Here is a 23,877-nt window from a genome sequence, read left to right as displayed (position 1 = left end):
CTAATATCCTTCCCCAGGAATGGGGAGGGAATTGAAATTTTGCAGTATCCTTCCCGTGTCAAACCCAAGCCACGCCCACCGAACCAGTAGTAAAAAATTTTGAATTTCACCACTGTAGAGAGGTGATTGTAAAAGGCACCAACAACTTAAAACATTTGTAGCCCATTCCACAGATGCAGCTTTTTCTCAGAAATAACGTTCATGCTTCAGTGCGATTTTGCAATGCAATAATGCAACGCTTCCGACGAGAAGTCAGATGCTGGGTGACACTGCTGTGTCTTATCTAGAGAGTTAAGACCCACTAAACTTGATAGGCTTTGCTTCCAATTTGGGCCTTCCAATGAAGCTGCAAAGCAACGTGGGCTGCCCCGGCGGCATCCAATCTTTCTCCTTCATGTTTGGTTTCCGAAGTCCCGCACAGCGCCCGGGGCCAGGCCGGCCTTTCTGCCGTCCTTTCCTTCGCCGAACGGGGGCTGCCAAAAGAAGGGAGCGCCCCCTCCGCCCGCACGCTTTCCCTTCGCTTTGGGACTGCAGGTCAGAGTCATCTGGTCGGCCGGCGGGCTGCAGGGTAGCCCGAACAAGGGGCTGGTCAGCGTGAAGGGACGTCCGCGCCCACCAGGCGGCCTCAGCTCCCGCTTCCCCTCGCCCGCCGCGGCCAGTTGCAGGGCGCGGATCCCGCTCGGAGAAGGCGGAGCGGCAGCTCCTCCCTCAGCCAGGAGCCAGCGGGGGCTGGTCGGACAGGCAACCTCGTCGGGAAACTCCAGTCCGCCGCCGTTGCCGCCAGTTAGCCCAGAGGAGACGCGAGCGAGGCCACAAAGATCTCTTTGTGCACCGGCGGCCGCGGCCCCCTTGTCCCTCGTTCTTGGCCGGCGCCAGCATGGGCGCAGCCAGCGCCGCCTTCTTAGTCCTGCTGGCAGCGTCCAGGCTTCTTCCTCTGATCGCGGCAGGTAAGCCCGAAAGCAGCTCCGACGGCTCAGGGCGTGCGAGGGTTGAGCAACGCCTGGCAGCCGCCCGCTGCTCTTCATCCCCAGAGCAAGCGAGGGTTGCAAGAGGAGATTTACCCTCGGGCTGAGCCCACTTGAAAGCAAACTGTTGAACGTGGTGGCGGGACCTCGCCTGTTCCTCCTGGCTCCTCGTTTGCACCCAGATGGAAAGGGAGCCTTCGGGGGCGGGAGAGGAAGGGCCCCGCCGTAACTCCCATCAGTCCCCCCCCCCACCCCCACGAGAGTGAGAGTCTCTCTTAAGCCAGCCTTGTGCGGGGGACAAGAGATGTCTTCATCTCTGCCCTTTCCTGAGCGCGCCGAACCGATGGGCTTTCCCTGCCGACTCCCTGACTATGAACAACCTTCGCTGCAGACTAAGCGCGCCTTGGAAGCGCGGGGGCTGTTCTCTGGGAGGAATTCTAGCCTTTGCAGCCTTACTTAGAAGTAGTAAGCCATTCCGAACCCCGAGGAGCTGCGTGCACCTAGACTCGCTTTCGCAGCGCTTTGGGGGGCTCACCAACGGTCTTGATTAATTCTCGTAAGGGATTGGGGGCTAAATGGCCTCGGGAGTCCTTTTTCCCGCGGTTTCAAGTGGGGGGGAACTGTCCTGAAGAGACCACGAAGATTGTTCCCTCCTTCCATTTGCCAGATCAAATGCCGGAGGCTCCTTTACAATGCCATCGTCGTGTTGGGAACTGTGTGGTAGAGCTTGTAACATCACTGCCGCGCCATCCTCGCCTTAACAATTTTAAGTCTCAGCGTGGAAGATAAGGAAAAGATTACTGCCTTTACATCAGACACGAGGGATGGAAAAGTTAGCCGCTTTTTCTCCCATCCGACTCTACTCTGAAGTGAAATGGCTACTAGGGATAGCAGGGTTCCCCCCCTCCTTTTTTTTTTGCTGGAAAAGTGGGTGGAGAAATACAAAGAACAACCCCCCCCTCCTTTGACTACACGGTGTTTCTCAATGGCAGGGGGGGTTATGACCAGCTCCCCCCTTAAAGGAAGGGGGATGTCTACTTCTTTGTTTCAATAAACACTTCTGTTGCCTCTCTTTCCAGCTGAGTGTGGTTAATCGGTGTTGAGTGAAGCCAGAGGCAAACCAGGAAACTACCAAGGGAAATTTGCCTGAGTTTGAGTGGCTTGTTTGGTTGCTCTCCCCCTTTGTTTTTTGGGGAGGAGAATCTTATTTCCTGTGCACTCCCTGGCTGGCCCAAAACTTTCGGGCTCAGGAAACATTAGGACTCGGTTCAACAAGCTTTGCGATTGTTTAGAGAACCTGAATACAAGCGGCCCTATTAACATCTGACCTTGCGCCATGGCGGGGTGGCAAGCTGACTGCTGTGGCCAGTTCATCTGGCATCTCTTTCTCTTTTTTTCCTCCTTTAATAGCAGTAAGATTTATGAGAACAAGGAGGGCGGGAGTCTTAAGTGCGTTCAAGACTCCGGTGGAAGACTTAACAGTACTCGCAAAGGCAGTTGCCTGATTGTGCATTCAACTGTGAAAAAGTGGTGTTCCTTGGGAGATTAAACAAGTCTTACATTTGGTGTCTCTCGCATCTTCTTTGCCTTCCTGGTGACATGAAGCAGGCAAAAAGGTGCTATTGGGCCATCCTTTGATCCCGAGTGTAAATCATTCTATGCATAGCCACCTTCTAGTACTCTTCCAGGACTACCCTAATTTGCCTTGCACTCTAATGGAAGGGAGAGATGGCATGCTTCATCATTTGAAAGTGGAATAATTTGCTCCTAAGCTTCCATATTTAATAAATACATTGATAAATACATAAATAAATGGATGAATCTGGCTTGACTTGAAGAAGAATGGGGTGAATCTGAGCCTAGTGGAGAAATAACAGGCTATAGGCGAGATTAGAGAGGGACTGTTAATAAGCTAGAGGCTTAAAACAATGTTTCTTCCTTTTGTTTACCCACTCAATCTATTTCCTTCACCCCAGGAAGTGACAGATGCTTAGATTTTCTGTTATTTGGCTTGGGGGTTTCAAGGGTTTGCCATTTGTTGCTTTATTGTGGGATGGGAGATAACATTTCTGAGTTCATTTGCGGGAGGGGCAAGGAACCTTATGGCTGCATGGGGACTGGTTGGAGGGCAAAACAGCAGAGCTGGTTTCTAAAAAATTATATGTATCTTCTATTACTTCCCTGGCTTCTGTCCTAATGGGAAAATGCAAGGGAAACAACCCCAGTATTAGGAGATAGTTGCAAAATGCTAGAAAATGTAAGGAGGGTGTTGGTGATTATATATTTAATTCTTGCAAAGTGAGAACGTCAATCTCTTTCAGTAGGAGTTGCAGCCCAAAATAACTTTCCAACTCAACCCCAATTTTCTTGCAACTGCTGGATTTGTTTAAGGTGATTAGTAGTAAAGAGCACTATTTCCAGTTCTAATTACTTCCAGTGTCATAATAGAGCCTTGTTCTCTTTTTAATAAGAATTATTCTTTACTGTAATAACTTTGTAGATCTTGTACCCTTGTGATTGAAATGCGTGCTTTTCTTCTTTAAGAGAAAGAAGAAATAATTAATAGAGGACTGACATCTTGGCCAAAAACTAGAAATAACTTAATGTGTCCTTCCCCTTTATTTTCCTTGAGGTGTCTCATGCTTAAGAAGAATCCATATCTTTTCTTTCTGTGGAAAACTTGGATATTTCTGACAGAGCAGTCTATACATTATGATTGTTATTATTATCATGTCAAATTTAGTCCAGTTCAGGATAAAATCCTCTTCACTGAACATTATGGATTGTAAACTACCACACTGTTCCAATGTAGATTGGTAGATGAATGTTTTCCACTTTCCAGTCTACGGCTGAGGAAAAATGACAGGCCCAAAGTCACCCAGTCAACTTCTGTACCTAGAATCTTCCTGCTTCCAGGCAAGTGCCTTAACCACTGCACCTCATTGTCTCTTATATACACTTACTCAGAATTCATCTCCATTGTATTCAGTGAAAAGTTTGTGTAGGTAAATGTGCATAAAACCAAAAGTAGCTTTGCATGATTTGACTATAAAAATAAGCATTGCAGAAATTGGCAGATAGGAAGAAAACTATACAGGTTTTCTGTATAGTTTTTACTGAGATGTAAAGTTTTTACTGAGTATAGTTTTTATTGAATTTTTGTATAGTTGTATAGTTTTTACTGAGATACGACTGGCCATTTTTATTTCAAGGGACAAAAAGTACCAGCTAAACTGTGAATAGCATGGAAAACATCCACACATATTTGTGGCTTACTGTAATAGAATGAAACTTACTTTGACCAGCCTTTTTGCATTTCTGCTGAGAGAAGATACAATAAGGATTTTTTTTATCACCAGCCATGGGGCATAGCTTCTGTTCATTTTTGAATGAGATAGACTACAGTGGGAGCATGGTAGGAATAAATCAACACAATGCCTTCCTCTTTACTATAGAGACAATATTTTACTGCTGTTGTGTGTACAGTATGTTCTGTCATATTTAAGACCTGTTTGACGTATCCTATCTTATTTCTAGGAGCATAGATGGTGTTTATAAATAAATTGCTTTTGTGGCAGTTCTTAGGGTGTCTGTAATGGGCACATTAGAGATTAGATGATAAACTTTCCAATGATAAACTTGCCAAACTGATTCTTGCTAAGCTTTTTGAAAAAAAAAATCATTCACTTCTATGGGAATTACGTGTTAAGATTGCTGATTAAGTTTCTGACTCTATTCCTATACACTTTTATTTAGAAATATGACGTTTCTTTATTCATATACCAAAATCATATGGAAGTTGCTGCCTTGTGGTATAATTTCAGATAGTTTCAATATGTATATGAATGACATACTACTTGGGTGGGTCTGGTTATGTGGTTTCTTTCAGGTCTAATAACTATTTGCTATTCTGGTAGGTTAAAACAGACTTGGGAATGGTGCTTTCCAAATATTTTAGATCACAGTTCCCATCATCCCATAATATTATGAGATGTAATCCAGATATTTTAAGGTAATCAAATTGTCTTACAGGAAAGACAGTCTAATTAGTCCCATTCACATGTATACATGCATGATCATGTAATTTTTGAATTATTCTTATACTTCATATGTAGTTGTTATTTCTTAATGATGGATATATAAGTTAAATTGACTAGACACACATTAATCTGTAATCTGTGGTTCACAAATCAAAATAATTTATTTGATACAATATATTTAGAGAAAACTTGATAAACTATATTATACTTGGCTACATATGAGCCCAGTCATTCTGTAAAAAGGAGACTTAATGGTGCATTATTACATATATGTATATCATAGTAAGTTCATGCTTTTGAAGGCTAATTCAAATAAGTGATACTTCTAAGGTACATTAAAAGCAATTTTGTTGTATATTCAGTGTGATACGGTTGACTTCCATCCCTTTAAAGAAAATGCTACTCTACTAAGAATACTTAATGAGGTTACATCATTCTATGCTAATGTTACATTTTGATTTGTTCTAGAATGCTACTCTTTCTACAAGAATATTACTATGGTAAGCATCCCAGTTGGGAAGTAAAAAAAACTATTACTATAAAAATGGACATGCCCATAAATTAACAAGAATTGTTGATTTTGAAGAAGGTTGATTGATGCTACTGTCTTATTTATTACTGAGAGAAAATCCAGAAATAAATGGGTCCTTTTGAATAAACATGTAGAGAACTATCATCTGATTAATCTTGTCTTTACCCAGCCAGGCACTTTTCTACCAGTCCCAACTCCAGATAAATGGAAAGTTGATGTAACACTTGGTGATCTGCCTTGTGAACATCTTACCTAGAAAATTTTATAGAAATGTTCTCACATGAATTAGATATAGTGCCAAATGGTAGGATCCCCACACCTGAAAGTATCCAATGCGCTGCCGGACTTTTGTAGTTTGAGCTCAATGCCTTCCTCCTCCAGACCGCCAGCCAGACCCTACTAAGCCATCCCAGAGCTCATCCATCCACGTGCCCAGGCGAGGAGTGGCGAGGTTATCGATTGAAAGGCCGGCGTCTGTGCTGGTGGTGGTGCTGCTTTTTGTTTGGTGGCATTGCTTTTTCTTTTGTTTTGGTTTTTTGGTATGGCCTTTCTTATACCCGGCGTATAAGATGACCCCCTATTTTTGAAATAATATTTGGGGTTAAAAAGTCGTCTTATACTCGGGTATCCAACAAGTTTCTGAGGAACAGCCATGACCTGCAGTGAGTAGTCAAGGCATTAACAATGTACCACTCTGAGAAATTCACTATCTTTTACCCAGGACATGACACCAGAAAAACAAATGGATGGCATTTATCATCAGCAAGAAACTCACACAGGCAATGCTTCTCAATGGTTAATGTTCATATAATGTCCATCCAAATCTGTGCTAAACACCTCAAAAGGACCATTGATCAAGTCTAGGCCCCAATAACTTAGAGGAAACCATCAGAATAGCTGAATAAAACACAATTTACTGCTTATAAAAGCATCAGAAACAAGAGAAAGAACCATCTGACCAACAAGGTGTTAAGAACAGAGGATGAGAATATACAAAAGAGCCTCTCTTTGAGGGAGATGGGTTGTTTGGAAATATGAAATACAAAATAAATAAGTTGTATATCAGTAACAAAGAGATCACATCTCCTCAGGTTGATGAAAGGGAAGCAGAAATAGAATTTGCTATTTTTCAGGAAGAGATTGGGTGGGTAATGAAACAACTGCCAATCAGCAAGGCCCCAAGTGTTGATGTATCCTGCAGAAGTGCTGAGGCCCGTACTTCTCACAGTCATCACAGGCTTGACCCACAAAATTTGGGAAATGAACAGATAATAGGATTGAAAATATTCATTTCATTGCCAAAAAGGGCAACATCAAGAATTGCTCCAATTATCCTACAGTTGGTCGTATTGCTCATCTTAGCAGAATCCTTAACGATGTCTGGCCCAACCATCACAAGAGAATTAACAGATGTTCAAGCTGGCTTCCAAAGTGGTCATGTCACTTGTACTCCAAATCATGAAACATTTTCATGGATTATTGAAAAATTTCAGTATCAAAATAACATCAACATTTGCCTTATTTATTACAAGAAAGTCTTCAATTGTATTGATCATAACAGACTGTGGAGAATCCTAGAAGAATGCCAACACATCTGGTCAAGTTGGTGCAGTCACTGTAATCAGGAAGCCACTGTGCAAACAAACACCATATGGAGACACTGGTTCAGGATAGAAAAAGCAGAATGGCAAGGTTGCATTCTTTCACCTTTGTTATTTAATATACCGTATATACTCGAGTATAGGCCGACCCGAATATAAGCCGAGGCACCTAATTTTACCACAAAAAACTGGAAAGTTATTGACTCGAGTATAAGCCTAGGGTGGGAAATGCAGCAGCTACCGGTAAATTTCAAAAATAAAAATAGATACCAATAATGTTTTTGAATATTTATTTCAAAGAAAAACAGTAAACTAGCGGTGTATTCAATGAAATACTTCACTCACCTCATGATGCTGATGTCCCGCTGTGATGATGATGTCCCGTGCAGCCGCGGGAGCGATGTCCCGCCTCCTATGACACACGGCACAGTGATTCCTATCATTGGATCACTGTACCAGAGGAGGTGGGACATCGCTATGTGGCTGCTTGCCATAACAAGGAGGAGGTGGGACATCGTTGCAGAGCGGCAGGAGGGGGAGGAAGGGGAATCGTAAGACAGCCCTGCATTACATTAGAACGTGAGGAGGGGGGATGGTGCAGTGCGCGCTGGGCGGCAAACTGACACAGAGGGAGGGGAAACTCACAGGGGCACTGGGCCATTCACGAGTGTCACCCAGCGGCATGGCCCCGCCCCTTTTTCTCCTCCATTTCGGGCAATTTTTTCACTGACTCGAGTATAAGCCGAGGCGGCTTTTTTCAGCCCAAAAAGTGGGCTGAAAAACTAGGCTTATACTCGAGTATATACAGTACAGTATATTCCACCGAATAAGGCGACTGGGCATATAAAACAATCCCCTAATTTCAGGTGCCCGCGAGCCAGCTGAAGGCCTCCACGCTGCCGGGCTTTCGTAGTTTGAGCTCAATGCCTTCCTCCTCCAGACCACCAGCCAGACCTTACTAAGCCATCCCAGCGCTCATCCATCCACGTGGCCAGGCGAGGAGTGCCAAGGTTATTGATTGAAAAGCCGGCATTTGTGCTGGTGGTGGTGCGGCTTTTTGCTTGGTGGAATTGCTTTTTCTTTTGTTTTGGTTTTTTGATATGGCCTTTCTTATACCTGGCATATAAGATGACCCCCTATTTTTGAAATAATTTTTTGGGGCTAAAAAGTCATCTTATACTCTGGAAAATATGGTATATGCTGATATGATCATGAGGAAGATGGAACTTGAAGAATCAAAAATTGAAATGAAATCACTGTGCTGATGACTCAAATCACTGTGAAATCACTGTGCTGATGACTCAAATCTCCTTTTGGAAACCAAAGAAGGACTGAAACATCTTACCAAAAGGTTTAAAGGTTTAAAGAAGAAAATGTGAGATTTAGCTTCTTCCTGAATATCAGAAAGACCACGCTGGGGACTACTCTGACGAATGATAGTAAAGTGATTGAATATGTGTAAGACTGCACTTTGATGGGATTGCAGATTGATCAAAGCAGTGAATGCATTCAGAAATAATGTGTTGAATTGCATTATGTTGCATAGCAATGATGAGCATGAATTGAATATAGAAAAGCAAGGACATGAATGTGACAAATGCAGATTAACACACACTATCATGTTTTCCATAGCTATCTATAGTTGTGAAAGTTGGACCATCAAAAAAATTAGACAGGAGGAATATCAATTTGTTTGAGCTGTGGTATCGGAGAAAGCTCCTTCACGTTTCTTGGACAGCAAACATGTACTGGAGCGCATAAAACCAGACATATTGCTGGAAGGGAAAATCACAAAATTCTACCTTGCTTATTTCATCCATGTCTTGCAATCAAAGTCACTGAAAAAGACAGTTATAATCAGAATAGTCAGCAGTAAAAGGGAAAAGAGGCTGCCAAAAACATGGTAACTAGACATTAACATATCCAACACCAACCAAAGCATAAAACAACTGAAAGAAGTCATACAAAATCAAAATGTGGAGAGAGCTGGTTCACCGAATGCATTGCTTGCTTGGCTTGGTTCCAAAGCTAAAGAGGATGACACCTTGGGAGATCTCTAGAGAATATCAAGAAGATATTCTTGAAGATTTGGAAATTGAAAGACCTCCCACAAGAAGGCAACGACTACTGTTTCTTGGGATTACCAAGAAAATGGTGAGGATGAGAAGTCAAGCTGATAGGGACTTTACCATTACTCTACTTTTGAATACTCTACTTTTGAATAAACATGACTAGCATTGGACTCTCAAAACTAATATTATGCTGGTTGAATGAAAGGTAAGTATCCTTCTGTTAAGTAGATTTATTTTCAGACTAGTCCCATGAGACTTAACCAACTCCATGGCAAGTATCACAGGATTGTTTCTTGCATTTTGCAAATCTCCTGCCTTTAAAACAAAAAGGTTTTCTTTAATTTCAAAAAAACTATGTCTCCTTTATTTTACATTTCTATATAGCTAATGGAAATTTATAAATTACTCTGTTCTTGGGAAAAACCCCGATTTTGTAAAAAGCAGTTTTCTGACACAGATGCAATCTCAATCTGTTGTCTTGTTAAGAAAGCATAGAAATGCAAGGGGTGATGTGGAGGAGGGAGGTTGGAAGGAAAGGAAGATTGACAAACTTGAAGGATTAATCCTACTTAGGCGCTTTCCACTGTTTGCAAGAAAGCTGATCTTCCTTAATATGCTGCACTTCGGGCAAGGTGTTAATAGCATCCACATTTGTCATTGGTATGGAAGCAATTTGGTTGCTAAGGACAAAATGAACCTTTGAGCCCTCAAGAGTTAGGATAGGGAAAAATGGGCTTTTTTGTATTGATATCTTCCATGCTTAATGTTGACTAAATTAACACTTTTTTCAGTGAGTAATATATATTAGTAATGTGTAACAGTTGAAGTGTGTAGTTAAATGCCAGAAATCTTTGCTTTCTCCTGGAATTACAAGCCTGTCATATATTCCAAACATAAAAAACTCATATCTAACAACTTAAGTTATTCAAAATACATTTACACTGGCTTACATATGTTCTCTATAAAAACAATTGTTTTTGAAAAAGTAAAGAGTTGGGGGTGGATGGATTGGTAAAGAAGAAGATGCAATTTAACTTTGGGAGTATTTCTTTCTGAAGGAAGCTGCCCTTTAAGCTCCGTGTGTTTGGAAAGTATTCAAGTGCCCATGTTTTCTAATTCAATGGGTACAAGTCAGCTAAGGCTTCAAAGAAAAGGACTGAGAGGCTTTTGCTGCAGAGAAAGAGAAGGCTTTGTTTGTTAATTCTGTCTTTTATTGTTATTTAGACTGCTGGCTCTGGTAATATACCCCCTCACCGCTTGGAACAAACAGCAATTTGATGTAAATGATTGTCTTCCCTTTGTTTCTTGAGTGAACCATGTGAGAGATTTAAAGTCAATGCCTCTTCCTTACTTTGCTTTTCTGCAATAGTCTTTTTTTTTAAGTCCCCCTCCTAATTTTTTATGTGTTTGGAAAAAAAAACACCATGCAAGTTGTACAGTCTTCCTTCAGCCTTTCATTGAAACCGACACATAAAGTCACATGTTTTGAAAATGAAAGTTTAATTTTTATGAACTGTTTTGAAATTTGCATGTCGATAGCAAAAACTGCCTCATGGACTTGTGCCTTAATGCATGTTTTCTTATATGTTACATGTTTAGCAAACTGGCCATTGTAATACTAAACATTCACTAAGAATTGTTTCAACTGCATGAGAAAAGCCTTTTGACTTACATTTTTGGAAGTACATTTATGGCAGGTGAAGTTTGTAAAAACCATGTGCCTTGCTGGAATGGTTAATGCAAATAAAGGTTTTTTTTAAAGGAATAGCAAGATATTTAGAGAGGAAGTACATTACTATAATTTGTTCAGGTTTTTTCCAAACCTTTTGATAAAAATAGTGATTTGTAGGGACGAAGTTGACACATGTGAATAAGAATCAGTAGACTCTAAAACTGTTAAGCAATACGATTGTTTTTATCAATATTTTGCTTTAAAATTCTTCAGTTTATTAGCAAAAGAGAGTGCATTGTCTTAAGACAAATTCTCATATTCTTCTTTATAATCTCAGTTTATATCTTGTCTGTCTGCCTGCCTTTCTCCTCCGCTTTTGATGACCTCACAAAGCATAATCCTTTCCCCCTTTCTTTTCTACCATATGGTGTCTTTGTCCCTGTAGCTATTTCTCTTCCCATTTCCCTGCTAGCTTCAGTGGGTGGCAAGTTGAGACTTTGATTTTGAAAAACCACAAGACTGGCAACAGGAGGGTTTTTCTCACTTTTCACAGGGACCAAGAAAGTTGAAGAGCAGTGTGAATGAATGGTCAGAGACTACAACCCACTTCTTTTGAGAGGCTTAAGGAATTGCAAAACTGTTCCCTGTTTCACTTCATCTTTTACATATGAAATCTGATCCTTTGAATCCTGGTGTGGGGAGATAGTGCAGACTTACTCTTCTGGAGCTCTCTTTGCTGATGCTAAGTTGTGAATAGCTGTGGAAGTTGCTGTAATTTGAACGGAATCTCCCTCCCTCCCCCACTCGCTCTCCCTCCCTCCTCCCTCCCCCTCTCTCCATTTATTCATATTCATTTTAGATGAAATATATAATATGATAATATTTGGAAGTTACCATCACTTTATCAGATTGCCATTCATGTTTGTTATCTACTAGCAATCAGTAAGCCCTGATTAGAATGAAATGCATTTGATTGTTATTGAGCACTCCGATAGCTAGTACTGGAAATATGGGTGGAGAGGGGTGGGTGTTCTAAGTTATAGCTGTGGAAAGACAGCTCCACTTGTAATCTCTTACACATCCAAAGAATGATAGGAATAAACAAACACTTAGGATGTCAGATGAGTTACACACTGAAAGAATTGTGCTCTGTTGTATAACCTTCACCAAATTTAGTATTTCAGATGGTGCAGAATAAAGACACGTTTCTGTCTAGTGATCTCTGTAAAATAAATAAAAAGACATACAATACAATATAGGATTTCCTATGACAGATAAGAAATTGTGCCCACTTTGACTTCATGTTAGAAACTTTCCCTGTATTGTCTCCTTTTAAATGTACATGAGAGAAAAGGATATTCTGTAATTGGTCTTTGTATTAATGCATAAATCAATATTTCCAGGTGTCTGGTTATATAGTCTAGTTATTCCCTTCATATTATAACATTTAATAAGGTCCAGTTTTGCTTACTTTTTGATCTGGCATCATCTGGCTGCAAAGTGACTTCAGTGCATTAAACAGAATAAATCCAATATAAAAGCAAACCCGTTACAACAACAACTACAAAACCTCTAAAAGGGGAAATAAGTAAAATAGTGAATCTGGTCCTAAAGTCCTAACTTTTATGTATTATACATTGAAATTTTTGTATCATTATTTTATTGTCTTAAAATGTCCTTGGCTTTTTAGCTGTTCTTGCAATGCAAGTAAGAACAAGTGAATGCTAAGCTAGGATTTTGAAGAAATGTGCCCTAATGTTTTGGATGATCACAGTTTTTGGCTTCTGTGTTGTTTTTACAGCACTTTTGCTGCATATGTTGTAGTTTTGAAATAATAAAGCTTCTGACTTCTATGATCAGTAATGGATGATTACAGCTGCATTTTTCTCAAAGGATGGAACCAATAGATTTATTGGAAAATAAAGAAGGAAAGTTTTGTTAATTTATGATAGCCAGACATCAGAAAGTATCTGGTAGCATCTGATCAAATAAAGACATGTTAGTAAATTGTAGGTAGTCCTCAACTTACGACCACAATTCAGCCCAAAATTTCTGTTAAGTGAGACATTTGTTAAGTGCATTTTGCCCCATTTTACAACTTCTGTTGCCACAATTCTTAAGTGAATCCTTGCAGCTGTCACTTTAGTAACATGGTTGTTAAGTGAATCTGACTTCCCCATTGACTTTGCTTCAGTGGTGGATTTCAAATTTTTTTAGAACCTATTTTGTAGGTGTGGCCTGTTTTGTGGGACTGGCTCGGCAGTCATGTGACCAGGTGGGCGTGGCCAACTTGGATAATGTGGTGAAATTCACTTAACAATGCTTTTGCTTAGCAACCAAAATTTTGGACTCAATTGTGGTCGTAAGTTCTTTCTTTCTTTCTTTCTTTCTTTCTTTCTTTCTTTCTTTCTTTCTTTCTTTCTTTCTTTCTTTCTCTCTCTCCTTCCTTTTGCCTCTCTCTCCCTTTATCTATCTATCTTTCATCTCTCTCTCCCACTTTCTTTTTCTTTCTTTTTTCTTTCTTTCTTTCTTTCTTTCTTTCTTTCTTTCTTTCTTTCTTTCTTTCTTTCTCTCTCTCTCTCTCTCCCTCCCTCCCTCCCTCTCTCTCTCTCTCTCTCTCTGTGTCTGGGAAGTTGAGGAATGCGAGAGGGAACCTTTCCCCTGCGGATGGGCTCCAGACCAGCGGAGCCTCCTCCTCCTTTTTAACCAGGCGGTTATCTTCTTTTTAACCAGGCAATCTTTAACCAGGCTATCTTCGGCTGCTGCACAAGCCCACGGGCACACACTGCCCTTTTCTCTCTGATAGCCGCCTGACTAAAAAGGAGGAGTAGGAGGCTCCGCTGATCTGGAGCCCATCAGGGAAGATGAGGAATGCAAGGGGGATCCCTCCCCTTGCAGATGGGCTCTGGACTTGGTTTAGCCTTCCTGGACATCGCAGCAGCCACAAGCGCACCAATCTTGGCATTTTTCACATCGGGGTGTGCTGCAAGAGGGAGTGAGTCAAGATCTTTCCTGGCTGGCGCAAAGGACTTCCCCGGACTTGCTTTGCTGAGCACGGGGCAACGGCCCTGTACCTCCACCACCAGCAACCCGGAAAAGGTCTTCACTCACTCCCTCTTGCAGCACGCCCATGCTAAAAATGCCGAGATCAGCGCGCTTGGAGCTGCTGCTGTGATGTCCAGGGAGGCTAAACCAAGTCTCACGCCTCTCCCAGCCGCTTTCGCGGCTTCCCGGATAGCCAAGAACCTTTGCTCTCTTCTCCGTGCTCTCCTCAGCTCCTCACAACTGCAATAGACATCCAGAAATGGCAGGGCTGTCGGGCTGTAAACCCAAGCCCTGTTAGCCCCAAAAGCCGTTGTGCCAGCAAAGAGCTTACCTCTTCGGCAGGCAGCAATAGAGAGCCAAGGGCTCTCTATAGGGCTCTTAGAGCCGTGGTGCGGATGGGTGGGGGGAGCGAGTGGACGAGCGGTGACCGGATGGGCGGGGCCCGGGGATGAGCGAGCGAGGGGGCGTTCCACCAGTGGAACCAGTTCTAAATGGCATGCTAGATTTGTGGAACCTCTTCTAGCGAACCGGTTAGAACTGGCAGGACCCCACCTCTGCTTTGCTTTCAGAAAGTCACAAAAGGGGATTATATGATCTCAGGACACTGCAACCATCATAAATATGAGTCAGATGTCAAACAACTGAATTTTGATCATGTGACATGGGAATGCCACAATGGTCATGTGAAAAACAGTCATAAGTCATATTTTTCAGTGCTGTTGTAGCTTTGAACAGTCTTTAAATGAAATGTTGTAAGCTGAGGGCTATCTTCACTCTTAATTTTATTTAAATTGTAATAAATTGTTATTTTGAAAATATCTTCCTGATTTTAAACATATTGGAGTATCTTTTATTGCTCTGGTTTCAAGCAATGTAAAAAGATGCAGAATGCTTCAAGTAATCATGCTGTAAAAATACAACAATCTTTATCCGTCTGTTAGCCATCCTCAAAGCATTTCCTAATAGCTATAACTTAAACATTTTGTTGAGCAAATTTTAGACTGTTTGTCCTCCTGGTATAGTTTTGAGTTAAACAAACAGTTAATCTGGTAAATATTATTTTGCGATGAAGAGGCTGCTTTGGCTGAATTTACTTGCCTTCTCCAGTTTAACATGTTAACATTTTTTGTGTATTTTACTAGATGCCTTTGCATACAAAAACTTCATAAAAACTATAGTAGCTTAGATTTGGGATTGAGTATGGTAATTGAGTATGGTAATTTTCAATATACATTCATATAATTGTTCTAGTTGAATTGTACAGCTATTTTAGAAAACTTTTTTGGGGTGGTGATGAGGTGAGTCATTGTGAAGACTGAATTCTTCATTGAGCACAGATACCTGAAAGAAGTATGTATATGGAAGGAGGTAATAGTGGTGATACTTTCTCTAGAATAAATGCTCTTTTGATATCTTACAACTTTTAGTCTAACCACACACAACCATGCTTTCTCTGGTTTGTTGATGAAATTAAGCTAAACAGACCAAAGTGAAATCTTTTTTCCTGAAAGACCACATAAAGGGAGCATGTGCTGGTATAGACTGTAATCCTGTTGTTTTATTTTTGTGGTGTAGTTTATTGTTTATTAATCAATACCTCAATACCAGGAAAGATTCTGGAAAAGATAATCAAACAACGAATTAGCGAACACCTAGAAGTAAACAAAGTAATAGCCAAAAGCCAACATGGGTTTGTCAAAAATAGATCATGCCAGGCTAATCTTATTGCATTCTTTGACAAAGTGACAAAATTAGTGGACCAGAGGAATGCTGTCAATATAGTTTACTTGGACTTCAGTAAGGCATTTGATAAGACATTTGACAAAACCATAACCTACCACTAGATAAAGTAGCAGAATGTGGGTTGGACAGCATCACCACCAGATGTATTAGTAACTGGCTGACCAACCGCATTCAACGTGTAGTCCTCAATGGAACTGCATCTACATGGAGGGAAGTATGCAGTGGAATACCCCAAGGCTCTGTTTTAGGCCCAGTACTCTTCAACATCTTCATCAATGATTTGGATGAGAGAATAAATGGGGAACTCCTCAAATTTGCAGATGACACCAAGCTGGCAGAAATAGCCAACACTCCAGAAGACAGGCTTAAGATAAAGAAGGATCTTGACAAACTTGAACATTGGGCACTAGCTAATAAAAGGAAATTCAATGGTGAAAAGAGTAAGGTTCTACATTTAGGCAAGAAAAACGAAATGCACAGGTACAGTATAGGTGGTACCTTGCTCAATAGTAGTAACTGTGAGAGGGATCTTGGAGTCCTAGTGGATAACCATTTAAATATGAGCCAGCAGTGTGCAGCAGTTGCCAAAAAAGCCAACACAGTTCTAGGCTACATAAACAGAGGGATAGAATCAAGATCATGTGAAGTGTTAATACCACTTTATAATAAAGTGACCAGACGTCCCGCTTTTGGCGGGACAGTCCCGATTTTTAATAATTTGTCCCGCGTCCCATGGTGTTTTTAAAAAGTCCCGATTTTCCATGTGGCCGTGCACATGGCAAGAAAACACCGCTTTCTCACCGCTGATTTCTACTGTCACAGGCTCTGGAAGCCGGGGAGCTCCTTTGCAGGCGGCTAGAACTGGCCATCCACAAAGGATCTCCCCGGACTTGTTTTGATGAGCACGGGGCGACTGACGGTAGTTTGCGCCGGCTGCACCCGCTCAAACTATCGCTAGTCGCGCCGTGTTCAGCAAAGCAAGCCCGGGGAGGTCCTTTGTGGGCGGCCAGTCCTAGCTGCTTGTGCCTGGTACTGTGGCTGAAGTGAACCCCCAAAGCCCCCGAAACCACTAGAATAACTGCTGCCGCCTCCTCCTCTTCCAACAACACCACCACATTTGCTGCCCGACGCTGTGGCTGAGGTGAAGCCGCCAAGCTCCCGCTGCCGCCCCCGCCCGTGGCAGCGGCGCCTTCCCCTCCACTCATACCACCTGAGCTGGGCACCGCATTACCCCTACTCCCTCCTCTTCCACCGTGCTTTTGAGGAGCCATGAGGCTGCGGGAGCCAGTAGGAAGGCGGCGGAGGGGGCGGGAGCAGGAAAAAAAGGCCCCATGGCTTCTCAAAAGCACGGCAGAGGAGGAGGAGGCGGAGCAGTGCCCAGGTCAGGTGCTCCGAGCAGAGGGAGAGGCGGGGCCGCTGCTGCCACGGGCAAGGGTGCCAGCGGGAGCTTTGGTGGCTTCACCTCAGCCGCAGTGCCAGGCGGAGAATGTGGTGGTTCTGTTGGAGGTGGAGGCGGCAGGGGTAACGCGGTGCCCAGCTCAGGTGCTCCGAGCGGAGGGGGAGGCGGCGCTGCCACTGCCACAGGCGGGGGCACCAGCGGGGGCACCAGCGGGAGTTTTGGTGGCTTCACCTCAGCCATAGCGCTGGGCGGCAAATGTGGTGGTTCTGTTGGAGGAGGAGGCGGCATATAGACCAAATTTTTAATCAAGAACACCCCCCCGGTCAATGGTGTTCCATGTTACCAATGTTAAAATCTGGTCACCTTACTTTATAATGCCTTGGTAAGGCCACACTTGGAATACGGCATTCAGTTTTGGTCACCACAATGTAGAAAAGATGTGGAGACTCTAGAAAGAGTGCAGAGAAGAGCAACAAAGATTATTAGGGGACTGGAGACTAAAACATATGAAGAATGGTTGCAGGAACTGGGTATGTCTAATTTAATGAAAAGAAGGACTAGAGGAGACATGATAGCAGTGTTCCAATATCTCAGGGGTTGCCACAAAGAAGAGGGAGTCAAACTATTCTCCAAGGCACTGAGAGTAGAACAAGAAGCAATGGGTGGAAACTAATCAAGGAGAGAAGCAACTTAGAACTGAGGAGAAATTTCCTAATAGTTAGAACAATTAATCAGTGGAACAGCTTGTCTCCAGTAGTTATGAATGCCACAACACTGGAAGTCTTTAAGAAGATGTTGGATAGCCATTTGTCTGAAACGGTATAGGGTTTCTTGCCTAGGCAGGGGGTTGGACTAGAAGACCTCCAAGGTCCCTTCCAACTCTGCTATTGTATTGTATTGTATTGTATTGTATTGTATCGTATCGTATCGTATCGTATCGTATCGTATCGTATCGTATCGTAAATTTGTATAGCCACCTCTCTCACAAAAAGCAGTTGGGCATTGTACAAGAATTAATAGCAGCTCAAGCTTGAACTAAACTCTTTACTATACTGCTGTTTATCATTTGATACATTTATTATGTTTATTTCTCAAAATATAACAGCAAGATGGCTTATTCCACAAGTAAAGCAAGAAACCTGGTATTGATACTTTTTTGAACAATACCACTGGAAAAGGTTATTTTAATTCCTAAAGTTGATTTTTCATTGTTTTTGCCAGTCAATTTTGAGTAGTGGACAGAGATGAGGGCTAAGGTTTGATGGGTTCTGTAATCCAGTATGTCATGGTAATTATGATGAAGGTATTCGGGGAAAAGTCTTAACTTTGCTAACCTCTGGGCTTAGTTTAGCAGTTATGAGTGTAAACAGGCATCTGCTGCCTCTTAGGCTGCTTGCCCATATTTTCCATTTAATAAACTCAGCGTCTTCTTTCATCAGGCAATCAAAGATCCTTTTGCCTTTTACCATCACTTTCATGAAGCTACCTTTAGCAAAGTTATAGCATATTATTTCTTGCATTTTTTCCTTCCACATCTTTCTTATGTGGTTGCAAGAAGATTTTGTCATTGTCTTAGAAAGACTTTGCACTTCAAAAGAGCCATTGCAGAATATTTTTCAGAATACAGTAATGATAATAATCTGAGCAAAGTAAGGATTTATTTATTCTAGTATGCTCTTCTATACAGTTATTGTTAATATTATCTTGTCTGCCTTTTCAAAGTTTTCTCAATGTTTCACTGTTCTGAATTACATAGAGAGGCCTATCCATGAATCTAGATTAATAATGGACTTATTAAATACAGCATAGCTCATGTTTTTACTGATCTAATGTGTCATAAAGAATTATACAAGAACATCAGTTCTGTTCGAACTGCCAGGAGTGTTATGCCTTCCATATCTTATTTAGATCAGAAGCTAGATTGTCCTGTTTGATAAAAACTGCCAAATTGCACTAAGATGCCTTGATAGCATAATAATTACAAGGGATCTCTTAATGAGATAGAGGCTGTATATCAGTGAAATCTCTTCATTTAAAACAATGATTTGGAAGGGAGCTATGGCTCTCCAAGAAGTTCTCTTAATTTTGTTTATATTACTTTGTCGCAATCCTCCTTCAATAGCTTTTTGTTTTGAAAATGTTATTTGCATTGCCTGCCAAAGAAAAACTAAGAAAAAAAAAGATAAATTTCATAGATTTAGCATTCTGGTTGTTTTTTTCCCCTGAAGTGCCTTGTTTCGAGATTCTAGTTTTCTGGAATCTAGTTATTAGAAGTAGGGAAGAAAACTTAAAAGGGTATTTTTATGCTGCTTAAATATTAGAGCAAGATTAAATTCTATTGAATGCAAAAATGTTTTCGAAGCCGAAATTGTCTGAATTATTGAATGGCTGTAAGTTAATTTTACAAAAGAGAAACATTGAATGTTTTCATGTAGAGAGGTTAAATAGCATTATCTTTTAGTGAGTCTCTTTTTGACAGCCCTGTGATATAGATCAGACTAAGAAACAGATGCGGTACAGTCCTAAAACTACTTTTACTAGGACAGCTATAGTAGAAGAATCTTGCTAGTCTGAATGTTCTACTTCTCTTCCTTCCTTTATCATAACAGGGAGGAGGGTGCATTCTGAAATATTTCTGCAAACTATCGTATTTTTTGGAGTATAAGTCGCACCTTTTTCCCTCAAAAAAGAGGGTGAAAGTCTTATAAACTGAATACAGCATTTTTGGCCTACTGAAACCCCGCCCCCTTTGCAAAAACAGATGTGCAGAGGGTTTGAGAGGCTTGCAAAGTGCTCCTGAGGGCTGGGGAGGGGGAAAAAGCAAAAAACGGGATGTTTCTACCCCCCCAGCCCCCAGGAACATTCTACAAGCTTCCCAAAGCCTTTTTGCAAAAGGGCCCATTTTTGCCCCCACCCCCACCCTCAGGAGTACTACAAGCCTCCCAAAACTCTGCATGCCCCCCTTTTTTTGTGTAAAAAATGAGGCGTGCAGAGTGCAAAAAATTTTTTTTACAAAAATTACCTCTTCACAATCATGGTGCATCTTATACTCTGGTGCATCTTATAGTCCGAAAAGTACAGTACATTCCTCATTTGGGTTCAAGTTTTGTTTATCAGATACTAGTTCTCTTGGCAGTGAATCTTGCCTTTGTACCTTAAGGACATCTTCTTTATTCACTACACAGTAATTACATTACTTTATTTTCATAATTAAGATATTTAATAAGTAACTCCCTAACCACTGTGGTAAACTTGAATGTGAAATTTTATGTACCACATTGATAACAGTAGGAATCTGTTCTGACCCCCCCTCTGTACATCGAGGCACTCCGACACAAGATTACTGCTAGACAATTTATTCACAGTAAATTAACACACTGACAAGACTTTGGCAGCAATCCAGACTTCCAAGATAAATACACACGAGAGCTTCTCCAGCATTAGTATATTAGTTGAATCCTGCAAACAGCCTCCTCCCAAAGTCTTTCCTTATATACTCTCTTGGGAGGAGCCTAATTACAACCACCTGGGTCCAATTATCTTCTGTATTTGCGTAGTTGCTGTTGGCGCTTATCTGCCCGCCTTTGCCTGGCGTCCGGGACCAACTCCCTTAGCTCCTCCCCACTCCTCCAGGGCCTGACATCAGGGACCAACTCCCTTTGGCTTTCACCGCTGCTCCATGTTTCAGGCACCTCCTGGTGGCCAACCAGCCTCTCTGGTTCCTGCTTGAAGTCTGAACCCTGTCCAGGGTCCTCCACATCTTACAGAGCCGATTCATAGGGCCCCTCGCTGCCGGAGTCTTTTTGCAGCTCCAACGGCTCCCGCTGGGCCACAACAGGAACCTAATTAGGGATAGGCATGAGGTGGTCCTGAAGTTTTTGATCACTAGTTCTAGATGCCTAAGTCAGCATGGCTAATGATAGAATTCATGGGAAGCATAGTTCAAAACATCAAAGTTCACACTCTTGTCCGCACAAAAAGTAATTGCACATATAGATGTGCTGGTAGGTTTTGATTCATAGATCACTTTCTAGATTACATGTGATTTTAGCCAGTAATAATACCTAAAACAGTTTCTTCATCATTGTCTAGGTTAGAATGTTATTTACCTTTGGGTTTTTCCAAACCATGTTTCAGTTTGAATATTTTTGGCTAGGAAAATAGTTGATTTACTTTAAACATAGACCTCTTCAGTAGCTCCACCATACTTGGCAACAGAAATGTAGAACTTTTTAAATTTAATTTGGGATGGTTTCCTAACTCTTATTTTACTACTACAATTCTCAATATGCATTGCTCATGCTTTTAATTTTACTTTCACAGTTACTGATAGGGTTTTTCATAATATTCCTGAGTGAGAGAAATAAAAGATTGAAAAAAGATCCTGTTTGGATTGAAATGAAGTATTAATTCCATTTCTGTTTTTATGTGATCTGTTTAAAGAAAGCAAATGGATTTCTATTTTTTAATGCAATGAATTTCTAACCTTATTTAGAATTGAATCACTTAGGTTGCTATGTGTCTTCATATTTTGGTTTGCTAGTGGAAAATTGGCCCCATATTTCCTCCATTATCAGTTGCAAAGTCTAAAATTCAGAGTTTTACTAAGATTTTGCATGCATATGTTGGGAGTCAACCAATGGTATTAAAAGACTATTCGGAGAGATAAAAATACGACTGCTAGTAAAACCAAACAGTTCAGTCTATGCAATAAAGTGCTTTTTGGGTGGTCTGCTCCTGCAAAGAAATATGAGAGTATTTCTTTCCTTACTGCAATTTGGGATAGATAGCAGAAAGAGACTATAGATGAGACATCTATATGATCTTGTATATAGGTCTCTGCAAATCATATGAATCAGACATGTTCTATTTTATATAGTGTTAATAATCTAAAAAATAATCCAAACATAGTATTTTATAAGGGGATCTTTACACATGTTTCATATCTTACACAGATATAATTGCAGGAAGAAAATAGTATATGCGGAACATACATAATAACGGTACATGTCTGTTCTGACGCATGTTTCCCTGGTTTTTCATTTAACTAAATAAAAACTTTTCTTTTGATACACATTAAAACAGAAATAAACAATATGGGGCTATCTAAATCTTTTGGTCTACATACAAGTTCTATAAATCACAGTCAGTACACCAGTGATTTCTGGGAGTTTATTTCATTTTAGTTACATTTCTATCTCGCCTTTTTGTTCATTGTACAGTGCCAGGATCCTATCTGGTTAGAAGCAAAATATATCAAGATATGTATGTATAATGTAGTGTTCTTGTGCTATGTTCCGCTTTTGCTTATCTAGAATGTGTTCCTTTGTTTAGTTTCTACAGATGAAGTGGAAGAAGTATTTGGCAATTAAATGGAAGTTACAGTCTAATGTCTATAGCCATGATGACGAACCCATGGCATGTATGCCCAAAGTGGCACATGGAGCCATGTTGCCTGGCACGTGCAGCATTGCCTGCTCTCTTCCGGGTATCTGGTGCGCATGTGCCCGCAGCTGGCTTTTCCGCATGCGGCAGTGCCGGAAACCTGAAGAACTTATCTTCCATTTTCTGGCGTGAGCAAGCACGGTGGCCAGCTGATTGGCGTGTCACATGCACAGCAGTAACTGGAAGACTTGCTGGGCAGCACACATGCGCGTGCCAGAAACTGGAAGTTCATTTTCCGTCGTGCCCATGTCCCCTGGGCAGCTCTTCTTCCTGGTCACTCCCTTTCTGGCACTTGATGCAGCACGCGCACGCTCCCTAATCGGCACTTGGTGCTGAAAAGATTCACCATCACTGGTCTATAGTCAAGTAATGACTATAAAACCAAAATTAGTGTCATAAATCCCCACATTCTTCTTGTTTCAAAAATTTGTCAAAAGGCCTTTCATGTTTTTCCTCTTAAAGATAGCAAGATAATTCTGTACCAGTTGCATGTCTCTGCTGCTTCATATTAATCCTATGTCAGAGTTTGGTATGTGGCTTCAGTGCTTCACTGATTTATCTTGCTATTTAAATATTTTAAGGATTTTGTGTTAATACATTTACTTCGTATATCTCTTCCCCATCCTTTCATTCTGTCGTCAAAATAGTTTGAATGGATTTTTTTTCCTCCCTATAATCTTATCTTTTCAGATTTTCCATGTTTCAGTTTCTGTTTGTTTCTACAACAGGATATCACAGGCGTTATCATTTAGTATTTCTCTGTCAAGATAACCCCTTTTGATCTGATAATTTTGTCAATGTGCAATATGCAAGACTCAGAATTTTGGATAAGACTGAAGTTATCAAGGCTGGAACTCCTAGGCTGTGAAATTACATCATTTAGCCTACAGAAAGGCATGCATTTCAGGCATTTGGGATTTTTCTTTCAGTGGGGATATCTTATCCCTAAAATATTCCTGCCAGATGGTTTTCCTACCTTCTCTCAGAAACTGAAACAAGAATTTCCTTGGCCTCTCAAGACAGTGTATTCCCAGTATTTGCGCTGCTGACTCGATTTACTTCTCTGTAACTTAAGTCAATTTTTCCTGGTATGTTTTAATATAATTTTCCCTGCCATTTAAGATATAACTAGTTTTTCGCAATTGTCCTATAGCTATAGAACCTTGATAAAATTAAGAAAAACAAAATGTCTGTGCTTTATAACCTATATCCTTTATTATTTTTATCTTGTTAATGTGGATGCCTAAGAATTACTTTTTCCTGTGCCCCAGGGTGTCTCATTTAAATAAGCTTCATTCACTGTACAAAAGGTTTCCTCTTCTGCCCAATTCAAGAGTAGATATCTGAATCATTGCCTTAGTTC

At 41.1% G+C, this 23,877-nt stretch overlaps 1 protein-coding gene across 1 annotated transcript in view; it reads left to right on the top strand.

The window, feature by feature from the left end:
* Nucleotides 1-776: 776 nt before the first annotated feature.
* The window catches only part of ROR2 (receptor tyrosine kinase like orphan receptor 2), a 138,037-nt gene continuing 114,936 nt past the window's right edge, over nt 777-23,877 (top strand). The window contains exon 1 of the mRNA XM_032212531.1: nt 777-947. Coding sequence (XP_032068422.1) covers nt 878-947 — 70 coding nt within the window. The 5' untranslated portion in view covers nt 777-877. The remainder of the gene's footprint in view (nt 948-23,877) is intronic.

Source organism: Thamnophis elegans, chromosome 3 (assembly GCF_009769535.1).
Source record: "Thamnophis elegans isolate rThaEle1 chromosome 3, rThaEle1.pri, whole genome shotgun sequence".
NCBI classification, from domain to species: Eukaryota; Metazoa; Chordata; class Lepidosauria; order Squamata; family Colubridae; genus Thamnophis; species Thamnophis elegans.
Note: the sequence above shows the minus strand (reverse complement) of the source record. Positions and strands in the feature narration are given on the sequence as shown.